This window comes from Myxocyprinus asiaticus, chromosome 46 (assembly GCF_019703515.2).
Source record: "Myxocyprinus asiaticus isolate MX2 ecotype Aquarium Trade chromosome 46, UBuf_Myxa_2, whole genome shotgun sequence".
NCBI lineage: Eukaryota > Metazoa > Chordata > Actinopteri > Cypriniformes > Catostomidae > Myxocyprinus > Myxocyprinus asiaticus.
This window is the reverse complement of record NC_059389.1, coordinates 3,366,326-3,387,499: the sequence shown is the minus strand read 5'-3', so window position 1 is coordinate 3,387,499 and position 21,174 is coordinate 3,366,326. Positions and strand designations below refer to the sequence as shown.

At 37.6% G+C, this 21,174-nt stretch overlaps 1 protein-coding gene across 1 annotated transcript in view; it reads right to left on the bottom strand.

Annotated features, from left to right (window-relative positions):
- LOC127436055 (neogenin) overlaps nucleotides 1-21,174 on the bottom strand; it is a 167,797-nt gene that overhangs the window by 37,944 nt on the left and 108,679 nt on the right. Inside the window, exons 6-10 of the mRNA XM_051689971.1 lie at nucleotides 18,955-19,109; nucleotides 17,439-17,559; nucleotides 5,355-5,577; nucleotides 4,302-4,456; nucleotides 230-378 (exon numbers count right to left, since the gene is read on the bottom strand). Of these exons, the coding sequence (XP_051545931.1) occupies nucleotides 230-378; nucleotides 4,302-4,456; nucleotides 5,355-5,577; nucleotides 17,439-17,559; nucleotides 18,955-19,109 (803 nt within the window). The remainder of the gene's footprint in view (nucleotides 1-229; nucleotides 379-4,301; nucleotides 4,457-5,354; nucleotides 5,578-17,438; nucleotides 17,560-18,954; nucleotides 19,110-21,174) is intronic.

Here is a 21,174-nt window from a genome sequence, read left to right as displayed (position 1 = left end):
TGGTAACACATCCTAAAACATGATATTGCCATTGTACATGACTAAACCATTTTTGCAGCTTAGCTTCAATAAAGTTACAATGTGTCTACATACTGTACAGTAGTACATCAAACTTTTATTTAAAAAAGCAAGAACATTCAAGTCTTCTATAATATAAGCTTTGTAAAACAAAAAAAAATAAGTCCAGTTAATATAAAAGTCTGACGTTCCACTTTGCAAACATCTTCACCTGCTCGGAGTCTTGACCCTTTTCAATGTAGAAGAGTTTGTAGGTCTGGATCTCCCCGTTTCCAGTGATTGGTCTCTCCCATCTCAATGTGACTGAGGTGCTGCCAACAGATCCCACCTGCAGATTAGGGGCCGGACCGGGTACCTGAACTGAGAGACAGGAAATGAAATCTATTTGAAAAGAGTTAAAAGTTCAGAGCTAATTGAAAGTTGAGCTGACTTGTTGTTGTCTGTGACATAGAGTTACAGAACAGACGACTGTGAAGATACTGTATGTAGTTTTGCACATTCTAGAACAAACTGCAACACAAAAGTATAAATCTCATGTCTGCATGCATTTAAACACCCAAAAGTATATATTTTTTTCTTTCATAAAGTTTTATGGAACAAAAAATTGAAAGAAAAGTACAAGAAAAAAAAAAAGTGTGTTCATCTATACTTTGGCTCTAAGTGTGTTTGAATCTCAAAGAGCCACTGAAGTAATTTCTTCACAGCTCTTCCACTGGTAACAGTTCTACTTTACACTCCTTTTGTCTTTTCTTTGACACTTATTTTTTTCAGTTTATTCAAACTTCAACGGCAAACGACAATGACAAAAGATGACAGTTTTCAACCCACTGCAGCTGGATACTTTAAATAATGACAATATCATATGGCCAAAGAAGACAATTCTGCCGAGAACACAACATCGGAATCCCGCTGAGAATATTTCAGTACTTCAGATGAGTGAAATACATTGTGGTCCACATGTGGGATGCAAAGACAACATACTGCAGGAGTTCTGACCTAGAAACAAAATTGTTGTTGCTTTAATTTGATTTGTCCACATAAGTGATGGTAGTTCATGAAAAGGAATACACTGAGAATGAATCTTCTGATTGTACTTCAGTTGAGTCCCAATTCACAAACTTCTACAACAAACTAAAAGTATATACTTTACTGTTGATGAGTTTGGAATATAGTGTGAAAATACACCAATATTGGGACGTACTATCATAACATTTGGTCTTGATACCACAAACCCCTTTGTCACAAAGCGGATAGTTTCGGCTCCACATTCTGATTGGTTGAGACACATTCAAAGCTGCAGATAAACACGCTGCAAAATGTTTTTTTTTACTCAATATTTTTGTCTCGTTTTCCAGTAAAACAATTAAAACAAGACATGCTTACCAGAGAAGCAAAATGACATAAGATATATAAAAAAAAAGTTCTGAAAAATCTAAAAATATTTATTGACGTTTCCTTAAAACAAGAAAAACATGTTGCCAGCAAGGTAATAAAAAAGACTTAATCACAATTTTATTTGTATTACCCCAATGGCAAATATTTTTTTTCTTGTTTTAAGAAACATTGTTTTAACATGGTAGCACATCTAAGAACATGGTATTACCATATTAACACATCCAAAAACATGATGTTATCATGGTTACACATCCAAAGATATGGTATTACTATGGCAACACATCCAAAAAAAAAATGGTATTACCATGGTAACACATCCAAATCATGTTATTAGCATAGTAACACATCCCAAACACATTGTATTACTATGGTAGCACATCCAAAAACATGGTATTACCATGGCAACACATCCAAAAACATGGTTTACCATGGTAACCATAGTAACACATCCAAAAACATATCATCATGGTAACGCATCCAAAAACATGATATTACCATGGTAACACAACCCAAAACATGGTATTACCATGGTAACCATGGTAGCACATCCAAAAACATGGTATTATCATGGCAACACATCCAAAAACATGCTAAAACCAGGGAAACAAGTCCAAAAACATGATATTACCATGGTAACACATCCAAAAATATGGTATCATCATAGTAACACATTCCAAAAACATTGTACTACCATAGTAGTACATCCAAAAACATGCTATAACCATGGCAACACATCCAAAAACATGATATTACCATGATAACACATCCAAAAACCTGGTATCATCATAGTAGCACATCCCAAAAACATGGTATTACCATGGTAACACATCCAAAAACATGGTTTTACCATGGTTATATATACAAAAACATGGTATCACCATAGTAATGCATCCCAAAAACATTGTATTACCATGGTAGCACATCCAAAATCATGGTATCACCTTGGTAACACAACCACAAACATGCTATTACCATAGTAACACATCCCAAAACCATTGTATTACCATTGTAGCACATCCAAAAAGATGGTTTTATCATGGCAACACATCCAAGAACATGGCATAACCATGGCAACATATCCAAAAACATATCACCATGGTAACACATCCAAAAACATGGTCTCATCATAGTAACACATCCCAAAAACATGGAATTACCATGTTAACACATCCAAAAACATGGTATTACCATAGAAACACATCCAATAACATGGTTTTACCATGGTAACACATCCAAAAATATGGTATCATCATAGTAATGCATCCCAAAAGCATTGTATTACCATGGTAGCACATCCAAAAACATGGTATCACCTTGGTAACACAACCACAAACATGCTATTACCATAGTAACACATCCCAAAACCATTGTATTACCATTGTAGCACATCCAAAAAGATGGTTTTATCATGGCAACACATCCAAGAACATGGCATAACCATGGCAACATATCCAAAAACATATCACCATGGTAACACATCCAAAAACATGGTCTCATCATAGTAACACATCCCAAAAACATGGAATTACCATGTTAACACATCCAAAAACATGGTATTACCATAGAAACACATCCAATAACATGGTTTTACCATGGTAACACATCCAAAAATATGGTATCATCATAGTAATGCATCCCAAAAACATTGTATTACCATGGTAACACATCCTAAAAATATGATATTACCATAGTAACATCAAAAAACATGGTAATAACATGGTAGCACATTCAAAAACATGGTATTACCATGGTAACACATCCAAAAACATGGTATTGCCCTAGTAACACATCCAAAAACATGGTATTGCCCTAGTAACACATCCAAAAAGATGCTTTTACTATGTAACGTAAAAAAAAAATGGGATTACCATGGTAACACTTCAAAAAACATGGTATTAACATCCAAAAACATGGTATTACCATGGTAAAAAATCCAAAAACATGGTATCACCATAGTATCACATCTCAAAACCATTGTATTACCATGGGAGCACACCCTAACATGCTTTTACTATGGTAACATGTCCAAAAACATGGTAAGAAAAATAAACTTAATTCAAGATATATTCTCTGAAAATAATAACAATTCTGCTTCTCAAGTAAATGTACCTTGCTTTGAGGACCTTTAGATATCATAACTGGAACATTTTTTGCAGTGTAGCCCACAATATTACATGCATGGATGCACACTTTGAAATTCACTAGAAATAGTACACGATCCGGATGCAATTTGGCATACTGTATTCCACATACCATGATTTGGGATGCACAATTCTAATCTCGCATACTAAAAAAGATCAAACATTGTTTGAAATAGGGTTCAGCCTTTTGTCTTCCTGTCCATATCCACCATTCTCTTTTGGCCACCTTCAAGAGGACACGATCCAGCCACTTGCCATTTTCACCTGATCACTAATGCGAGCCACCTTTCATCCTGTGAGATCAGCTGAAGCACTCCCTGTTCCATCCCTGACAGCTCTGATCATACCTGCATCCCTGGACTCCTATAGGTCTTTTCTCATTAAAACCAGCAGCCTGTATCCATGAAACTCACCCTGACAGATGCCACCAGACATCCCGACCATCTGACCACCCGGATATTTACCATTCCACACACATGCAGCAGAGTCCCAGCTAGAACGCCAAAGTCTTAACAGAAAGAGCTTGTCTGTACAGCAACCCCAAGACAACTAGAGCTCCCTAGATCATATTTTTCCAGTAAACAATCGGGTGGTAGGTTTCAACTCTGCAAACATGCACAAACACGTCTAGTGTGGTTACAAAGGAGGTGTAGAAAGAGAAACCTCCGATTTGGCCCAATGTGCAAGACTAGTGGTCCAAATCATGTCTGCAAAGTCTGCGTGTTTGTGTGTGTGTTGGTGTTTTACCCTCCGGCTGTGTGGCCACTGTAAGTGGGGCGGAACTCTCGCCTTGGCCGTTGGCATTGGAAGCAACCACCCGAAATGTGTACTTTGTGTCAGGAACGAGGTTCTGGATGGTGACTTGCATCTCTCCTGGTCCGCTGGTGTTCTCAACACGCTCCCTATGAATAAATTGAGAAGAAAAAATAAGGGTCTGTACACACAGAACAAGTTCTTGTGTTCAAAAACAGCTAGGCGAAGCCTCTCAAGATGCGTTTTTAAAGGAATAGTTCACCCAAATATAAGAATTCTGACATCTAATCACCGTCACGTTCAAAAGACATAAAACCCGTCATTATACCGTTATATTTAGTTATTTTATGTTGCCATTGACGTTAATTATGTCTGAAAAACAAAAACAAATTCCTAACAAAATAAAAAACAAAACCTAACAAAACCAAACACCTAACAAAACAAAACAAATACTTAACGAAACACACAAAACAACCCCCCCCCCCAGAAAACCCCCAAATACCTAGCAAAACAAAACTAAATACCTAACAAAACAACAGTAAATACCTAACAAACAAACCAAACCAAACAAAGAAAAAAAAAGCAAAACTTAGAATTTAAAAGAATAGCATAGAATTGAATAGAATGCAACGACAGAATAAAAAACTAAAAACCATCTCTCAAATCAAATATGTTGCCATTGACGTAAATAATGTTTGTTATGAGATATGCGAGATTCATTGGCATTTGGAGTGGACGGGCCATTTCTGTACTCCATACAACTTTGAGTCCATTTCAGAGCTTCAGTGGAAAATGTTCACTGAATTACGACTTACTAGGATTTTTTTGTCACACAAAGATATACATTCATAAATGTTTTAGTGCACAAGGAAGAAAAGTGCAAACTCCTTTTGTGTTCCACATATGGGTTTGGACCATGGCGGTGACAAAATGTTTAAGGCTAACTATCCCTATAAACTAGGTTTCATTTTCCAACACACACACACACACACAATCACATCTTTTGGCATCTTTAACTGACATGACAAAACTGAAGGAAGTTCAAACCTGTTAGTGCCGTCCAAACTGTAGTATACCGAGTAGGTGATGTTGTCCCCGTGCGGCTCGGCAGGAAGTCGCCACGTCAGCTTGATGAAGCGGGTGGACACCAAAGATGCCACAACATCACGTGGTGCAGAGGGGGCGGGGCCAGAGCGCTCATCAGGGCTGGACGCTACATGATCAGCAGTGGCATCGGTCAGTGAAGGGACAGTGGAAGGGAGGGCAACGTCTTGAGGATGTTGGAGGGGGAGGTAATTGTAAGGGGGGTAACAAGGGGTAACAAAGGGGGTAAATTATAGATACAGTGTTTGGGGAGGGGGCAAGAATAAAAAAAGAAAGAAAACAGAAAAGAACATAAAATAATTGACAAACAAAAAGACGACTACAAATGAGTTAAAATCAAAACAAAACATCAAGTTTACTATGAAAAAGAGCAGGAGATGCTAAACATGCAATCACGAGATGTCACGAAACAACCATTGAGGGGAAGGGATATCATTAATAACACTCTTTCACATGATTACATCTGGAACAGTTAAAAACAGCACTTTCCACGGATCTGACACAGATACAAATGAGTGGAACCTGGTGGTGATGTTCTGTTAATTCACTGAGGAAAAACAGCCCTGAACTTGTTATAGACTTCAGAATTTATACATTTTGTAATCTTTCATCTAAAATGTTATTCCTGGGGATGAGTCTTGAGCCACAAGAAAAAGCCACGAATTACCAAATCAAGACAATCTCATGGGCATGTTACACTCTGAATCATGTCTGCTCAGCCAATCGGCTTCAAGAAGAAGTGCTGATGGTAAAACATTCATGAATAACTGAATACAACCAAAACAAATAACAAAACAAAATAGAATTAAACTGAATAGAAGAGCATAAAATAGAATACAACAGAATAGAATACAAACAAACAAAACACCAAACAAATCAAATAGAATAGAACAAGTGGCTTAGGTCCCAAAAGCTAATAGGGACTCCTTCTGAACACAATGAAAGCTCTGCAAATCCCCTTCACAGGCTTCAACCTCAGGTGTGAGCTACACCTCTCACCGCGTGAATACATCAGCTGCCCGAGAGACAGCCGGACAGTCAAGTGACAATGAGGGGGCGAAGTGTCTGCCCACCTACAGCGTCTGGCACAGAGACGGGCATCTGAGACCAACTGGAGACAGAAACGTGCCAAAATGGGTGCTGCCACCCACCTACCAGAGCTTCCGTCTAGTATCCTGACTCAGCACCAGTAAAGACATATACGTTTTTTGTTTTTTTTGCCGAACAGTTTCTTGTTTACAACATTAACTTCACTAAACTTAGCTAGATTTATGCTTAAAACATGGCAAAAAAATAAATAAAACAAAATTTCCAATGGACTAAGAATACTCCTCATCCAACATTTCCCTTATGCATCAAAAATACATGACCCTTAATCATAACTATGGCACCATGGAGCTTCAAACGTCAGGGCTATTTCTAATAATGGCGTTAGCACTATCTATACTTCCTGACACATTAACATCTTTATTTGTTTTACAGCCCGTTGTGATAAGGTTACGAGCAAACGTACCGGACATACCCACCCTAATGAAACAGAGACTATCTAAAATCTGCTCATTTCTCTGCAAGGGCTCACTGCAGGGGGGAACGTTCGTACTACCCTTCAAAGGGAAGATCTGAAGTCAGGAAATGACATCAAGCAAAGAGGAGACACAGAGGATATTATTATTATTAGATATGCACCCCAAAACCCTATGAAATAAATGAATGGGGATATGAGGGATCTCTTCAAAAATGGATGCGGAGATGCTTTGGGTTTGAAGTTCTGTACCTCTAATTCAATATGCATAGAGGCAAGATATTTTTCAGCCTTTTGATGAGATAAATTTTAAAGGGTGTTGTCAGGAACCATAATTTCAACCAAACAACCACTGTTACCAAGTAGATTCTAAATATCACTCATATTACGTGAGTTTTGCGCCACTATTGCAACTATTCGGAATTGCAAAAAAAATTATTGCTTTCAAACTAATTTCCCGAACTCTCCCCCAGTCTTCGATTGTTTGGTCAAACAGATAGTCCCGCCCCCAAACTCACGCCATTGGTTTTGATAGCACCACAGAGAAAGTGTTTATTTTGTGAGAAAATTAACCTACGAATAGCTTTAGAAAGAAGCTTTATACACTAATGAGCCAAAACATTATGACCACCTGCCTACTATGCTGTTGGTCCTCCATGTGCCACCAAAACAGCGCCGACCCGCCAAGGCATGAAATCTGCAAGACCCCTGAAGGTGTCCTGTGGTACCTGGCACCAAGATATTAGCAGCAGATACTTCAAGTCCTGTATGTTGTGAGCTGGAGCCGCCGTGGATCAGACTTGTTGGTCCAGCACATCCCACAGATGCTCAATCAGATTGAGATCTGGGGAATTTGGAGGCCATGGCAACACCTTGAACTTCATCATGTTCCTCAAACCATTCCCGAACAATATGTGCAGTGTGGCAGGGCACATTATCCTCCTGAAAGAGGCCACTGCCATCAGGGAATACCATTGCCATGAAGGGGTGTACCTGGTCTGCAATGATGTTTAGGTAGGTGGCACGTGTCAAATTGACATCCACATGAATGGTCGAACCCAGGGTTCCTCAGCAGAACATTGCCCAGAGCATCACATTCCTTCCACTGGCTTGTCGTCTTCCCAAAGTGTGTCCTGGTGCCATCACTTCCCCAGGTAAATGGCACACACATACATGGCCATCCACGTGATGTAAAAGAAAACTGGATTCATCGGACTGGGCGACCTTCTTCCACTGCTCCAAGGTCCAGTTCCAATGTTACACAGCCCCATACGCAGCAGGGTGTGATGCACTGTGTGTTCTGACACATTCCTTCCTTAACCATCATTAAAATTTTCTGTGACTTGTGCCACAGTAGACCTTCTGTCGGTTTGGACCAGACGGGATAGCCTTCATTGCTCTCGCGTTTGATGAGCCTTAGCCGCCCAACAACCTGTCACCGGTTTGTGTTTTGTCTCTCCTTGGACCACTGTTAGTAGGTACTCACCACTGCTGACTGGGAGCAACCCACAAGCCTTGCCGTTTCAGAGATGCTCTGACCAAGTCGTCTGGCCATAACAATTTGGCCCTTGTCAAAGTTGCTCAGGTCTTTACTTCTGCCCATTTCTCCTGCATTCAACATACGAGACTACGAGAACTGATTGTTCGCTCACCATCTAATCTACCTAGACCTTGACATGTGGCCTTGTTAGGAGATGATCAACGTTATTCGCTTCACCTGTGAGTAGTCATAATGTTTTATCTCATCGGTGTAAATAAAAATGATTAATATCATTAAGTAAGGACACCACTCATCATCCCTGAAATTGGTTAGAAAATATTTAAAAGCAAACAAAACAAAGGATTAGGCCACATCCACACTAATACATTTTCATTTGGAAACGCATTGATTTTGTAACATTTTCGCCTCTCATCCAGTGTTTTCCTTTTCCAAAAACTAGGCATTTCGAAAAGACTCTCCTTTACCAGATACTTTGGGAAATGATGACGCTAGAAAGCTGAAAACTGAGTTTTTAAACAAAAGTAGATTAGTGTGGACGTGGCCAAATATAAAAAGGAGTGTAAAGAATAATTTGATAGCTGAAAGAACGATACATCACGTTGAAATGAAAATAGCTTTAAAAGTGTTTTCTCGAAGATGAAACGGTATCACACACAAAGAGGCTGGCACTACAAAGGTTTCAACCAAACACTCTCCTGACATCCAAAGGAAAGCTTTCAAGACCTTCTTAATACGTCTGGTTGAGATGAAAGTTTAGTATCATTTTGCTCCGTGCCATCTGATTTCACAGAAACCATGCTGAGAAAACAATTCATTAGTAGTATTTGCTAATGCAAGTATTGCTATTATTATTGCTTGTATGAGACATTTTTTTTTCTTTTTCTTATTTTGTGTATTTCACAGAAGAATGCAAATCATAGATGTTTGGAACGACTTCAGGGTAAACTATCCACCCAAACACGTAGGGTGTTACACTGTCAGTGTGTGCTGGATGTGTTAGATGAAGTGTGAATATTCACATCATGAGTATCAGTGCTAAAACAATTTCACATATTTAGCTTTTCATTCCACGATTATAGTATACAGTGCTAGTAAATCAGCACTCTCTCACTGGTTCCAGCAGTGATTACGTGTGTAATGCGATCTGCTAGTATGATGTGCGATTACATGTTGTCATGCGTAAAGCAAAGCATGCTGTAGGGCTGGGTGGTAAGATGGAAATCTTATCTTACAGAGTCATTTTATATCATGGTAACAGTATTTGTGCAAGAAGAATATAGTTATTTTTCTTGGAATTTCAATGTAAAAATGGCTTATATTTTAATAACCATGTAATACCTAAATGGAAGGTACTTCATCTTATTTTATTATTTTTTTCCACATATATTTTTTATTGGAACTTGATGTATGCAAAATCAAAAAGATATGATAAATCAGCCTCAGTGCACTTTATGAACAGTTTAAAACAAAAGTAAAGTAAGTTAAACTAATATTGAGCACGTTTTTTTTTTTTTTTCTACAGCGATTATGCTTAAGCCTACAACGTGTGTGGTCTTGTAAACAGGATAAGGTCTTAAACGGATTAAGCATAAACCGATCGACATTACCCCGATTTCATTTTGCATGTAAAACCCTTACAAGTGTTGTGCACATTACATTTTGACATTAAAAGCAGAGAATAATGTGATGATTTCAAATCTCATGTAAACATGGTTTTCTTGCGTTGTCAGAATTTTTGGAATAAGACGATTTTCGGCAGTTATAAGCATACAACTATATAATATGTTTGGCTGAGCCACAATCAAAGGCATGGTAAAATAGCCGAAAATAGCAATCGTGTTTTGCGAATTACTCGCATGTTTTTTCGTTGCTCTTATGTGTAAATAATGTTAATCAGTTCTAAATGCTAATAGCCACGCAAATATATACACACCGCCAAAAAAAAAAACTTTATACAGCAAATAGAGCTGTCGAATTAACACGTTAACACATGCAATTAATTTAAAATGTTTAAAGCAAGACAAGACGTTCTCTGCAAGCGCTTCTCATGTGGAGTTCAAACGGTGCAAAATCATGTTAAAGCGGCTTCACAACTGCTGTAACAAAGTGGATAGCCACGATTAATAATGAAGGATGAGGATTTAACTGTCATTGCCCTTCGCAATGAATACGCAATCTACGGGGACTAATTCTTTCATTTACTCAACCTCCCACTTATACTCTGGGAAACGTTTAATGTTACTTGGTGCTATTTTAGTGCATTTCTATCTTTATACTGTGGAATGCTTTGTTTGGAAAATGTTAATAAAACATTATTGTTACATATTGTTTTGTTTTCTTTCCTTAAAAGGAAAAAAGTACATATAGTCAAATTTCAGCACTTTCAAAATCTGTTATTAATCACAATTAACTATACAGTTGTGCTCAAAAGTTTGCATACCCTTGGAGAATTGGTAATATATGTACCATTTTTAAAGAAAACATGAGTGAGCAGGCAAAACACATTTCTTTTATTTCTTATGGGATTCATATTCAACTGTAGGTTATAACAGAATGGCACAATCATAAAACAAAACATGGCAACAAAGAAAAAAATGAAATGACCCCTGTTCAAAACTCTACATACCCTTAGTTCTTAAAACTGTGTATTGCCCCCTTTAGCATCAATGACAGCGTGCAGTCTTTTGTAATAGTTGTCTATGAGGCCCCAAATTCTTGCAGGTGGTATAGCTGCCCATTCGTCTTGGCAAAATGCCTCCAGGTCATGCAAAGTCTTTGGTCGTCTTGCATGAACCGCACGTTTGAGATCTCCCCAGAGTGGCTCGATGATATTAAGGTCAGGAGACTGTGATGGCCACTCCAGAACCTTCACCTTTTTCTGCTGTAACCACTGGAGGGTCGACTTGGCCTTGTGCTTAGGGTCATTGTCATGCTGGAAAGTCCAAGAGCGTCCCATGCGCAGCTTTCCTGCAGAAGAATGCAAATTGTCTGCCAGTATTTTCTGATAACATGCTGCATTCATCTTGCCATCAATGTTCACAAGATTCCCCGTGCCTTTAGAGCTCACACCCCCCCAAACATCAGTGTGCCACCACCATGCTTCACAGTGGGGATGGTATTCTTTTCACTATAGGCCTTGTGGACCCCTCTCCAAACATAGTGCTTATGGTTGTGACTATAAAGCTCTATTTTGGTCTCGTCACTCCAAATTACAGTGTGCCAGAAGCTGTGAGGCATGTCAAGGTGTTGTCGGACATATTGTATCTGGGCTTTTTTTGTGGCATTGGTGCAGTAAAGGCTTCTTTCTGGCATCTCGACCATGCAGCTCATTTTGTTCAAGTATCGTTGTATTGTGCTCCTTGAAACAACCACACCGTCTTTTTCCAGAGCAGCCTGTATTTCTCCTGAGGTTACCTGTGGGTTTTTCTTTGTATCCCAAACAATTCTTCTGGCAGTTGTGGCTGAAATCTTTCTTGGTCTACCTGATCTTGGCTTGGTATCAAGAGATCCCCAAATTTTCCACTTCTTAATAAGTGATTGAACGGTAATAAATGGCTTCATATGATCACTATCCTTAAATAAAAGACAGTTTTTTTGCATGATCAGTCATATTTTCAAAATCAATGCCAAAATTTCACAATTTCTGCCAGGGTATGACTGTGGTAGAGCAGCTCAGGTGGTAGAGCGGGTTGGCCACTAATCGCAGGGTTGGCGGTTTGATTCCCAGCCCACATGACTCCACATGCCGAAGTGTCCTTGGGCAAAACACTGATCCCCAAGTTGTTCCCAATGGCAGGCTAGCACCTTGCATGGTAGCTCTGCTGTCATTGGTGTGTGTGTGTGTGTGTGAATGGTTGAATGAGTCACAGTGTAAAGCACTATATTAGTGCAGACCATTTACCATATAAAAAAAATATAATGCTATTAATCATGATTAAATATTTTAATCGACTGACAGCACTAATAGCAAAATCTCTCAACACATTTCCTTCCCTTCCCAAATGCTGTTCAGATTTAGCATCTGATGAAAGGGAAAGACATGTATTTAACACCTAATGCTGCATAATTAAAGACTTTCCCATTTATACCTCTTGCCCATAAGTCTGAGTTCTCATCATGAATGCGTTTACCATGGTGAAATCCCTCATCTAACAAGACCCTTGATTGGAATGTGATTCAGCTGTGATCGCTCTCTAGGAGGTAATGCTGGAGGTTAGCATCTTCAGTTCTGCTAATGTTTAGCTCAACTGATGAGCAATCAGAGGTTATTGAATTGTGTGAATGGTTATGGATGAGCTGGACGAGGTTTACTGGAATCAACTGCAAGGTGGGTGGTAATCGTTACGCAGTGGTTCAGCAGCAGATTTCAATGGTCAGTCCTGTTTGGAGCTAAATATGATCACACAGTTTGGTTATGAAAGAATGACATCTGAATTTTACAACCAAAGTGACTACCTGAAATTTGAAGTTCTACAAAAGAAAGTACTTTGGCAGGGCTCAACAATAAAGTTTTTTTTTTTTTCTGCAAGCCCATATTTCAGATTTACTTCCCCTGTGAACATTTTCACAGGCCAACCTACAAAAAAAAAAAAAAAAATTATATATATATCATTATATTCCATATCTGGCCCGAAAATATTTAGATTTTCCATTTAACATTAAGTTTTCTTGACAAAACAGTGGAGAAAAAAAAATCGTGTTTAAATTGAGTATGATGGAAAATAAAAAACGAACTAGATTGAACAGTATAAAAGTAGCGCAAAATGCCCAAAATAGTTAATAAAAATTAAACCTATAAAAACACAAAAGAAAGTCTTGATATTTACTAGTGTTATCTGTTGCTATGGTTACTGGCCTTATTAAAACTCAAAGAAAAGTCAGCACACTGTTGCTCTCAAAAAATTTAATGAGCTTCTGTGTGTGAGCTCATTAAATTTTTTGGGAGCTACAGTGCGCTGACTTTTGAGTTTTTGTGGACGTAAGTTTTTGGTCATGCAACTGTATTCATTATATTGTTTGGATGTACATGCTTTCTACGATTTTTTATTTTACAGGCCTTATTGTGTCATTGACGTCCACAAGGGATGCACCGATACATCGGCCGCTGATATTTATCGGCCAATTAAAGACCAAATTAAAACCATCTGCAATGGTTTAAGCATAAAAATGGCGATATGAAAAAACGATGGTTCATTTATAATTAATTCTCATCACACTTTGTAAATGAAGATGTAATAGTTAAATTGTATTCTTTCTTGTTCTCACATTGATGCAGTAAAACTATCCAAACGCTTTGAAAACAGAAAACTTATGAGACATTGGTATGGTATCCATTAAGGCTACACAACTGATTTGATTGAGTTAAGTTTGAAAATCGCAATAAGGTCTTGCACGATTACAAAAGCTAGAAAGGCTGCGTTTAAAAATAGACTGCAGTCAGCTCTTCAGTCAGCATTGTGTAAGCAAGCGGCACCCTCTAGCGGTCTGGATGGCATTTTTCCATTACACCACTATGGAATTTAAAAGGCCGTTTTGTTCTTTTGGTAACTTTTTATTTTTAATTGATGTGATTCACATTTCTGTGGAATTGCCCAACATAATATGTTTGCATAATATGAATTTGTGATGTTCGATTATATACAGTACAAACATATAAAATGTAAACTGTTGTTTTGAACTGCAAAAACAGAAGTGCAAAAATGTTATGAAAGTATAAAATAACTTTTTTTTGTTTTGTTTTTTGGCCATTTGGCTATGATATTTACTCATTTTTTCAATATTTAAAAAAAAAAACTTTTTATCTTTCATTTATCTTTCATCGTGGCTCTCTTTAAAATTTTGGCCTGTCATGTGTTCAACAGATCCAATACATGTTCAATGGAAATTACTTACTGTTAGAAAAGGTTTTGTACCTCAATTCCTGAGCAAAACAGTGATCTGATGACAAAATAAGGTATAGTGGCAAAATATCGGTATCGGCCAATAGTTATGTTAAAATAAGTACCGTATCGGCCCAAAATGTTCATATCAGTGCATCCCTAACATCCACACTAATACGTTTTTGTTTTAAAACACATTGTTTAACATTGACTGTTTTCCTCCAACAAAAACTGAGCATTTCTAAAACGCTCTCTAGTACCGCAAACTTTTGGAAAACAATGACGTTAGGAAACTGATAAAGTCTTCAAATCAAAACAGATTAGTGTGGGTGAGGCCTAAAATGCTTTCAGTTGAAAAGTCTGTTTTACGTTTCCAAAAGTCACTATTTTCCAAAGTATGCGGTACTAGAGAACGTTTTCAAAACGCTCCGTTTTCGATGGAGGAAAACAGTCAGTGTTAAACAAAATGCATTTTCAGACGTATTAGTGTGGATGTCATTGACACAATCATTTTTGGTGTAGGAAAACTGCATTTGAGGCGTAAATGTATTCTGTGTTCAAACAAAAACGTATTTGTTGCATATAAAGCACAATTCGAGAGTCACGCCTGATAGTACATGCAGTTGTCAATTCCAAACAGTGATGGTGTAAAAACCGCCTTAGAAAAATACATCCAGGAAGCTCTCACTGTAGGGTTACACGACATTTGGACCATGACAGGAAGTGGCACACGCGCCAGGCCTCCCTGCCTCTCGCTTTCACGCTCCACCGCCCTGCTAATGACTCTAACAATGACGGAAATATTGATGACCTTGAGATCGTAAATTTGAAATCCAGAAATAACAGGACGGATATAAATAAATGGGATAGAGAGAGCAGGCAGGGTTTCCTTTTCCTGTGCGGCTTGCCGTAATGTAGCCCCCATGTAGTTCTGAGGTTACCCAAACAGATCCGTCAGGTTTGATTGTGGTTGCACATGCCGTCTCGGTCGTTTTACTCGCTTTCAGCTTTCATAAAAACAGGCTGGATTTCAAATACTTCCGTAACCAGCTTGAACGACTTGACTGTTGTTTTTCAGAATCCTGCTCATAAGACGGCAGCATGTCAATTTAAAAGTGTCTCGAGACACCTGCATTCTGTTCCATTCGTTGCGCTGCATCTAGCTTTTTTTTTAATTTACGCAAAAAATGCACTCCTTCTGAACGACCCTTAAAGCGACATTCTAACTGAAATGGAACCTTAAGGCCAAAGTATCCTTTGGTTTTTACACAAAACTCATCATTTGGCTAAACTACTCTTTAAAAAACCAAATTCATGTACACTGGAATCTGATTGTTCACCGAGGCCAATAAACATTTCTTGGTTCATTTTAAACCCATCTGTTGCAAACTAAACTCCATAGAGACAAGCTTTCATCCTCAGATTATATCTCGAGTTACACACGCATCACTTTGGGTTCCAGAGTGGGAAGGTGCTAATCTAACGCTGAGCATGTGAAAATGAAAAGAATAAACACATTTCTAATGAAGCAGCACGCTTAATTAAAGATTCAGCAGTTATATTTCAACGAGATGTTAAACACACCCGTGCCAGGCGCGAGAGAGAATGCAGCGGCCAATCAATGCAGTCATTTCTTTGAGTGCTTGGAAACGTGCATGCCAATGCAGATTGAAGGGGAAGCTAAAGCAGAAACATGCAACAGATTTCATCTTTCAAATGCTAAATATTAGGAAATGACGTACATTTAACAATTTATCCAAATTTTTCTAAGCCTCCCACACAAAGTTCCAGCGGCAAGTAACTTTTCTGTTGTCACTGAAATGCGGCACGAAGCGACAAAAATCACAGCCAATCAGAACACACATTTCATGTTTAAGAGCGCAACAGTCTAGTTCCTGAAGTAAAAATTCAGGGGAATACATTTTTTAATGGTAGCTTATAAACCTTTACATTATCGATTTGTTTCTTACACCAACCCATCGGTTTGCTTCAGAAGACTAACTGATCGACTGGAGTCGTGTGGATTACTTTTATGCTGACTAAATATGACTTTTGGACCCTCAAACAGCCAGCAGTCTAATGGCACCTGTTTACTTGCATTGTATGGACAAACAGAGCTGAAATGTGCTTATAAAAATCTTCACTTCAGTGCTTTGGCTTAAAGGTGAGTAAATCATGAGAGAGTTTTCATTTTTGGGTGAACTAACCCTTTAAAGACAGACCATCCCGTGAACTTCAAGGTTGTTAATCGATGGTATATGCTTCAGTCCACGTTAATTCAACTTCATTTAAAAAATTGGGTTTAATAGCAGAATTCCTGTTGATGAACTACACTACCCATAATCCTGCTGAGAAAGAGCCACCAATCAGAGAATTGCGGCTTAGAAAGTGCACCAAAAGAGCTCTGCAGTGACCGCCTACTCCCATGATGCACACGCAATCTCCCTACACTCTCAAAACTACTTATATCTTTAAATACATCTGAATATTTTGCAATACACATAAAATATATTATTTTTATACTTTAAATCAACAATTTAAAATCAATCGTTTTATTCATTTTCATCATTTTTAATTAGACTGTCATTTGCAATGCTTCATGGGATTGAAGCTTATTTTCTCATTAAAGACATTGAGTACACAGTGTTGTATCTTAGTCTTTTTGTTTGGTTTTCAAATATTTTTGAAAAGGTTTTAAAAGTTGCAATTCACCTCAGAGATGGTTATTTTGTTTCATGGCTTACAACTCTTTTATGAAGGGTTTTATGGAATCCTTGGAAACAACAAAAACTCAGATTAAAATGGAAAAAAATCTATTTTTATTTAAAGCTGATATGATCTTTCCCCAAACATACAAATGACTAAGTATTTATAATTTACTGCTTTATCTCATCGTGTCTGGTTAGGACACATTGTAAAACAATCACACGCAACAGCATTAAACACAAACACACACACAAAGCTTTTGACTCATCCCCAAGAAACATCACTGACTGACTGAAATGACCCATCAAGTAATAACAATTTTATTTTTAGCATAAGAACAATTAGTTGTGGCAAACTCTGGCCAATCATTGGATGGACTTATCACAATGAAGGTAAATATATGTCAAGAGAGAGTGTACCTAAATCCAGTATGATCAGCTGAGCGCTTGCCTGGACGTTCCCGGCATCGTTTTCTGCTAAACATTGATAAAAACCCTCGTCTGATTTTACTAAACCCAAAACCTGGAGATTGTGCTGCTTCTGTGGAGAGACACAAGCAACAAAACAGAAAATTGCAATAAAAATAACATTTTCACTCAGTTAAACATTGACAGTTACATTAATAAAATGTAAGTATAACTAAAAAAAAAAAAAAAAAAAAAGTTACAATTGTTAAAATATTTTCTTTTTGCATAATAAATAATTGTGGCTGTAATGTTTTTTAACCATTTTAACCCTTTAAGCTCTGAGGGTATTTTTATAGATTTCCTGTTTCAGTGGCATACTTCAAATTAAAGGCTTATAACTTGACAAAAAAGGAGGGTCTAGTGTTTGGTATCATTGTAAAGAAAATTTTTTTTTATAGATTATGATAAATTCTGTGAATCTCAGCTCAAGAAACTGCTGAAAAAAAAAAAAAAATATCACAAAAACACGAGCCAAAAATTAACTTTTTTCTAATTTTTCTGATTTGACATTATAAATCTCTGGGTGTAAATATGCTGGCTCCAAAAAACGACTTTTGTTTTGTTCCCAATCATGTCACCTGTAACTAAGTAAAATTTTGTGTTGATACAAAGCAATCAAAAGTTATAGCATTACTAAAATAATTTATCCTAGTGTCTAAAAGCCTCTCCAAATAAATAAAACATAAGAATTAATTACACATGCACACACAACAATGACTAAAGATATGCTCTCTCTCCAAAGCATGCAGGCATGAGTAACGAGATCTCATTCAGTTCCATTCTGTGTCATTTGAGTCATCATTGAGTCTGTGTCACATACTTGGGACCATCTCCTGGTGGCCATATGTAATTACAGTGAACGATCCTCTCTGCCCATATTTGGATGACTTCCACCTCTAGTTGCAGCGATTTGAATCCTAATAAGATTGGTTTAGCGTTCCATGATGCTGGACAACATACTACAATATGTTTGATGAAGTCATGTGATCTAGGAAAACGAATGTGTTTTTAGCCAGATAACGCATTATGTGCTGTGTGCACATTCTGCTTTGTGTGGATTATCTAATGATCTTTGCATCCGATTACGTTGTGTGTGGGCTCGTTTTAAAGGTAATCACCTCCTCTAAGTAAAGCTAAGATATTTTATGTTTTGTTTATTTTTAGTGAATTTATAAGCAAAAACGCAGCATATATGCATCACCTGTTTACATTTTTACATAAATTGATACATAAGGTGTTGACTGCATTCAACAAGCTCAACCATTCAACCCAGTTAACTGAAGTTATTGTGTGAAAACTATAAAATATATATTTTTGGAAAATATATATTTATATAAAATTATTTAATTAATATAAATATATATTAAGACATGTCCTGAATTTTGGCAAAAGTGTTGAAAAAATAAATAAATAAATAAATAAATATTTGAATTTGATCTCCTGAGTGATCTGTCTGGTTCTAACATACCACTATTCTGAAATAGTCACTCGGGATGACCGTGTCACCATCCTTCATCCATTTGACAGTGGGTGGAGGTGACCCCGTGACATCACACTCAAAGATGATGTCCATGGACTCCTGGGCGTAAGTGTTGGAGGGTCTCGTCAGGAACCTTGGAGGAACTAGAAGAAATTAACAAATGCAAATATGAACTACGGATGTGCTTTTTGGTAATTTTTGATAACTACTTGGGATGGGACAGGGGGGCAAAGGAGCGAATTCCATCAATGCTTTGTGTGACAACAGACTTTTTGAGACAGGTAGAGGCAGTTCTCATGTTTTTCTTCCCAATTGCCTTTAACAGTTCCTATGGCAACTGCATCTGTCATGGAACGTGCTAGTTTGCAACCTCTCATGGTTTTTACAAGTTAGAGTGCAGGTAACGGAAGCAGTTCAACTGGGAGGAACAGAGAAAGAACAAGAACAGAGAGATGCTAAATATAATCCGAATTTTAGATTCAAAAGTAGTTTCGTTATCACCAGCTGATAAAAGAACATCACGTATGACTGATTCGGTGTCTTTAAGCCAACATTCACATTCAAAATCAACAACAGATAAAGAAAATCAACAATCTTCCACCTGCTCCTCCACACTGTCAGAAGAGAGGAACAGAAAAATATTCACCTTGAACTTTGCTACACTAACGATCTTCAGCAGCGACGGTTTGTGGTGTGATGTGAATTCTTAAAGACTTGTTGTTTATCTGGCATCAAACCTTGGTGAATAAGGCTGTTTTCACACTTTGGTTTGATTCCACCCTCTGACCCCACAGATCTCATTTTTTACACAGGTTATTTTCAGAATGCAAAACCATCATGCTGCTTCCTGCATTCTGTGCAGTATGTACTAAATACTGCCTATTACATACTTAACTATAGTATAGTGTATAGTGTAGTATGCAGAGATAAGAGTTTCAAACAGTAGTATGCTATACTGTTGTCCAGCTTTGGGAAAATTGATCAAAATAAATAATCCATTACAAATTACTTCTCTTAAATGTAATCAGATTACTAAAAGTTTTACTTAAGTTACTTTCTAAATCATTTTTCCTAGAAAAGCTTTTGGTTTTCCGCTCAAATTCAAAATGTCAATATTTCCTCGTCATTCATTGTCGCACTCCCTTCATCTGTCACAGAAACACTAACAGATGTACATATGAATTCATATTTTAAATGTATTTTACACATTACTTTAGCGCAGGTAATGCCCTTAAAAGTAATTACTTTAATTGAATGCCAGTAACTGTAATCTGACTACAAGAATTTAAAATGCAATGCATTACTTTTTTTTTTTACTAAAAAGTAATTAGATTACAGAAACTAATTACTTTGTAGTAGGATACACCAAACAGTGCTGTTCCCACGCAAGCTCATTACACATAATAAAACGTGTACTAAATAAAATATGCAGGACTTAAGTATGGAGGATGTGTGGGCAGGACTGAAGTGTGCACTGCTTAAATCTGCAGGACTGAAGTGTACACTAATTAATAGGGAGTAATGAAGTGTGCACTACTGAAGTTTGCATGACTGGCGTGTGCAATAATAAGGCATGCAGTTCTAAAGAATGCCCAATGGAATTGTGCACTACTGCAGTATGCAGGACCGAAGTGTTCACCACTTTGTATAGACAGATAAAAGTGTGCACCACTAAAGTATGCTGGACTGAAGTGCACACTAAATATTGAGTATAAAATTGTGCACTATTGAAGTACACAGAACTGAAGTGTGCACTACTTTGTATGGACAAATAAAGTGGGCACTATTGAGGTTTGCAGGACTAAAGTGTGCACTACTGAAGTATACAGAACCGAAGTGTGCACTACATTGTATGGACAAATAAAGTGGGCACTTTTGAGGTTTGCAGGACTAAAGTGTGCATTACTGAAGTATACAGAACCGAAGTGTGCACTACATTGTATGGACAAATAAAGTGTGCACTATTGAGGTCTGCAGGACTAAAGTGTGCATTACTGAAGTATACAGAACTGAAGTGTGCACTACATTGTATGGACAAATAAAGTGTGTACTACTGAAGTGTGCTGGACAGAAGTGTGCACTACTTAATATTCAGTAATGAAACATGGACTACTGATGTATGCAGGACTGAAGTGCAGAATAAATATGGGGTAATGAAGTGTGCACTACTGAAGTATGCCGGACAGAAGTTGGCACTACTTAATATTC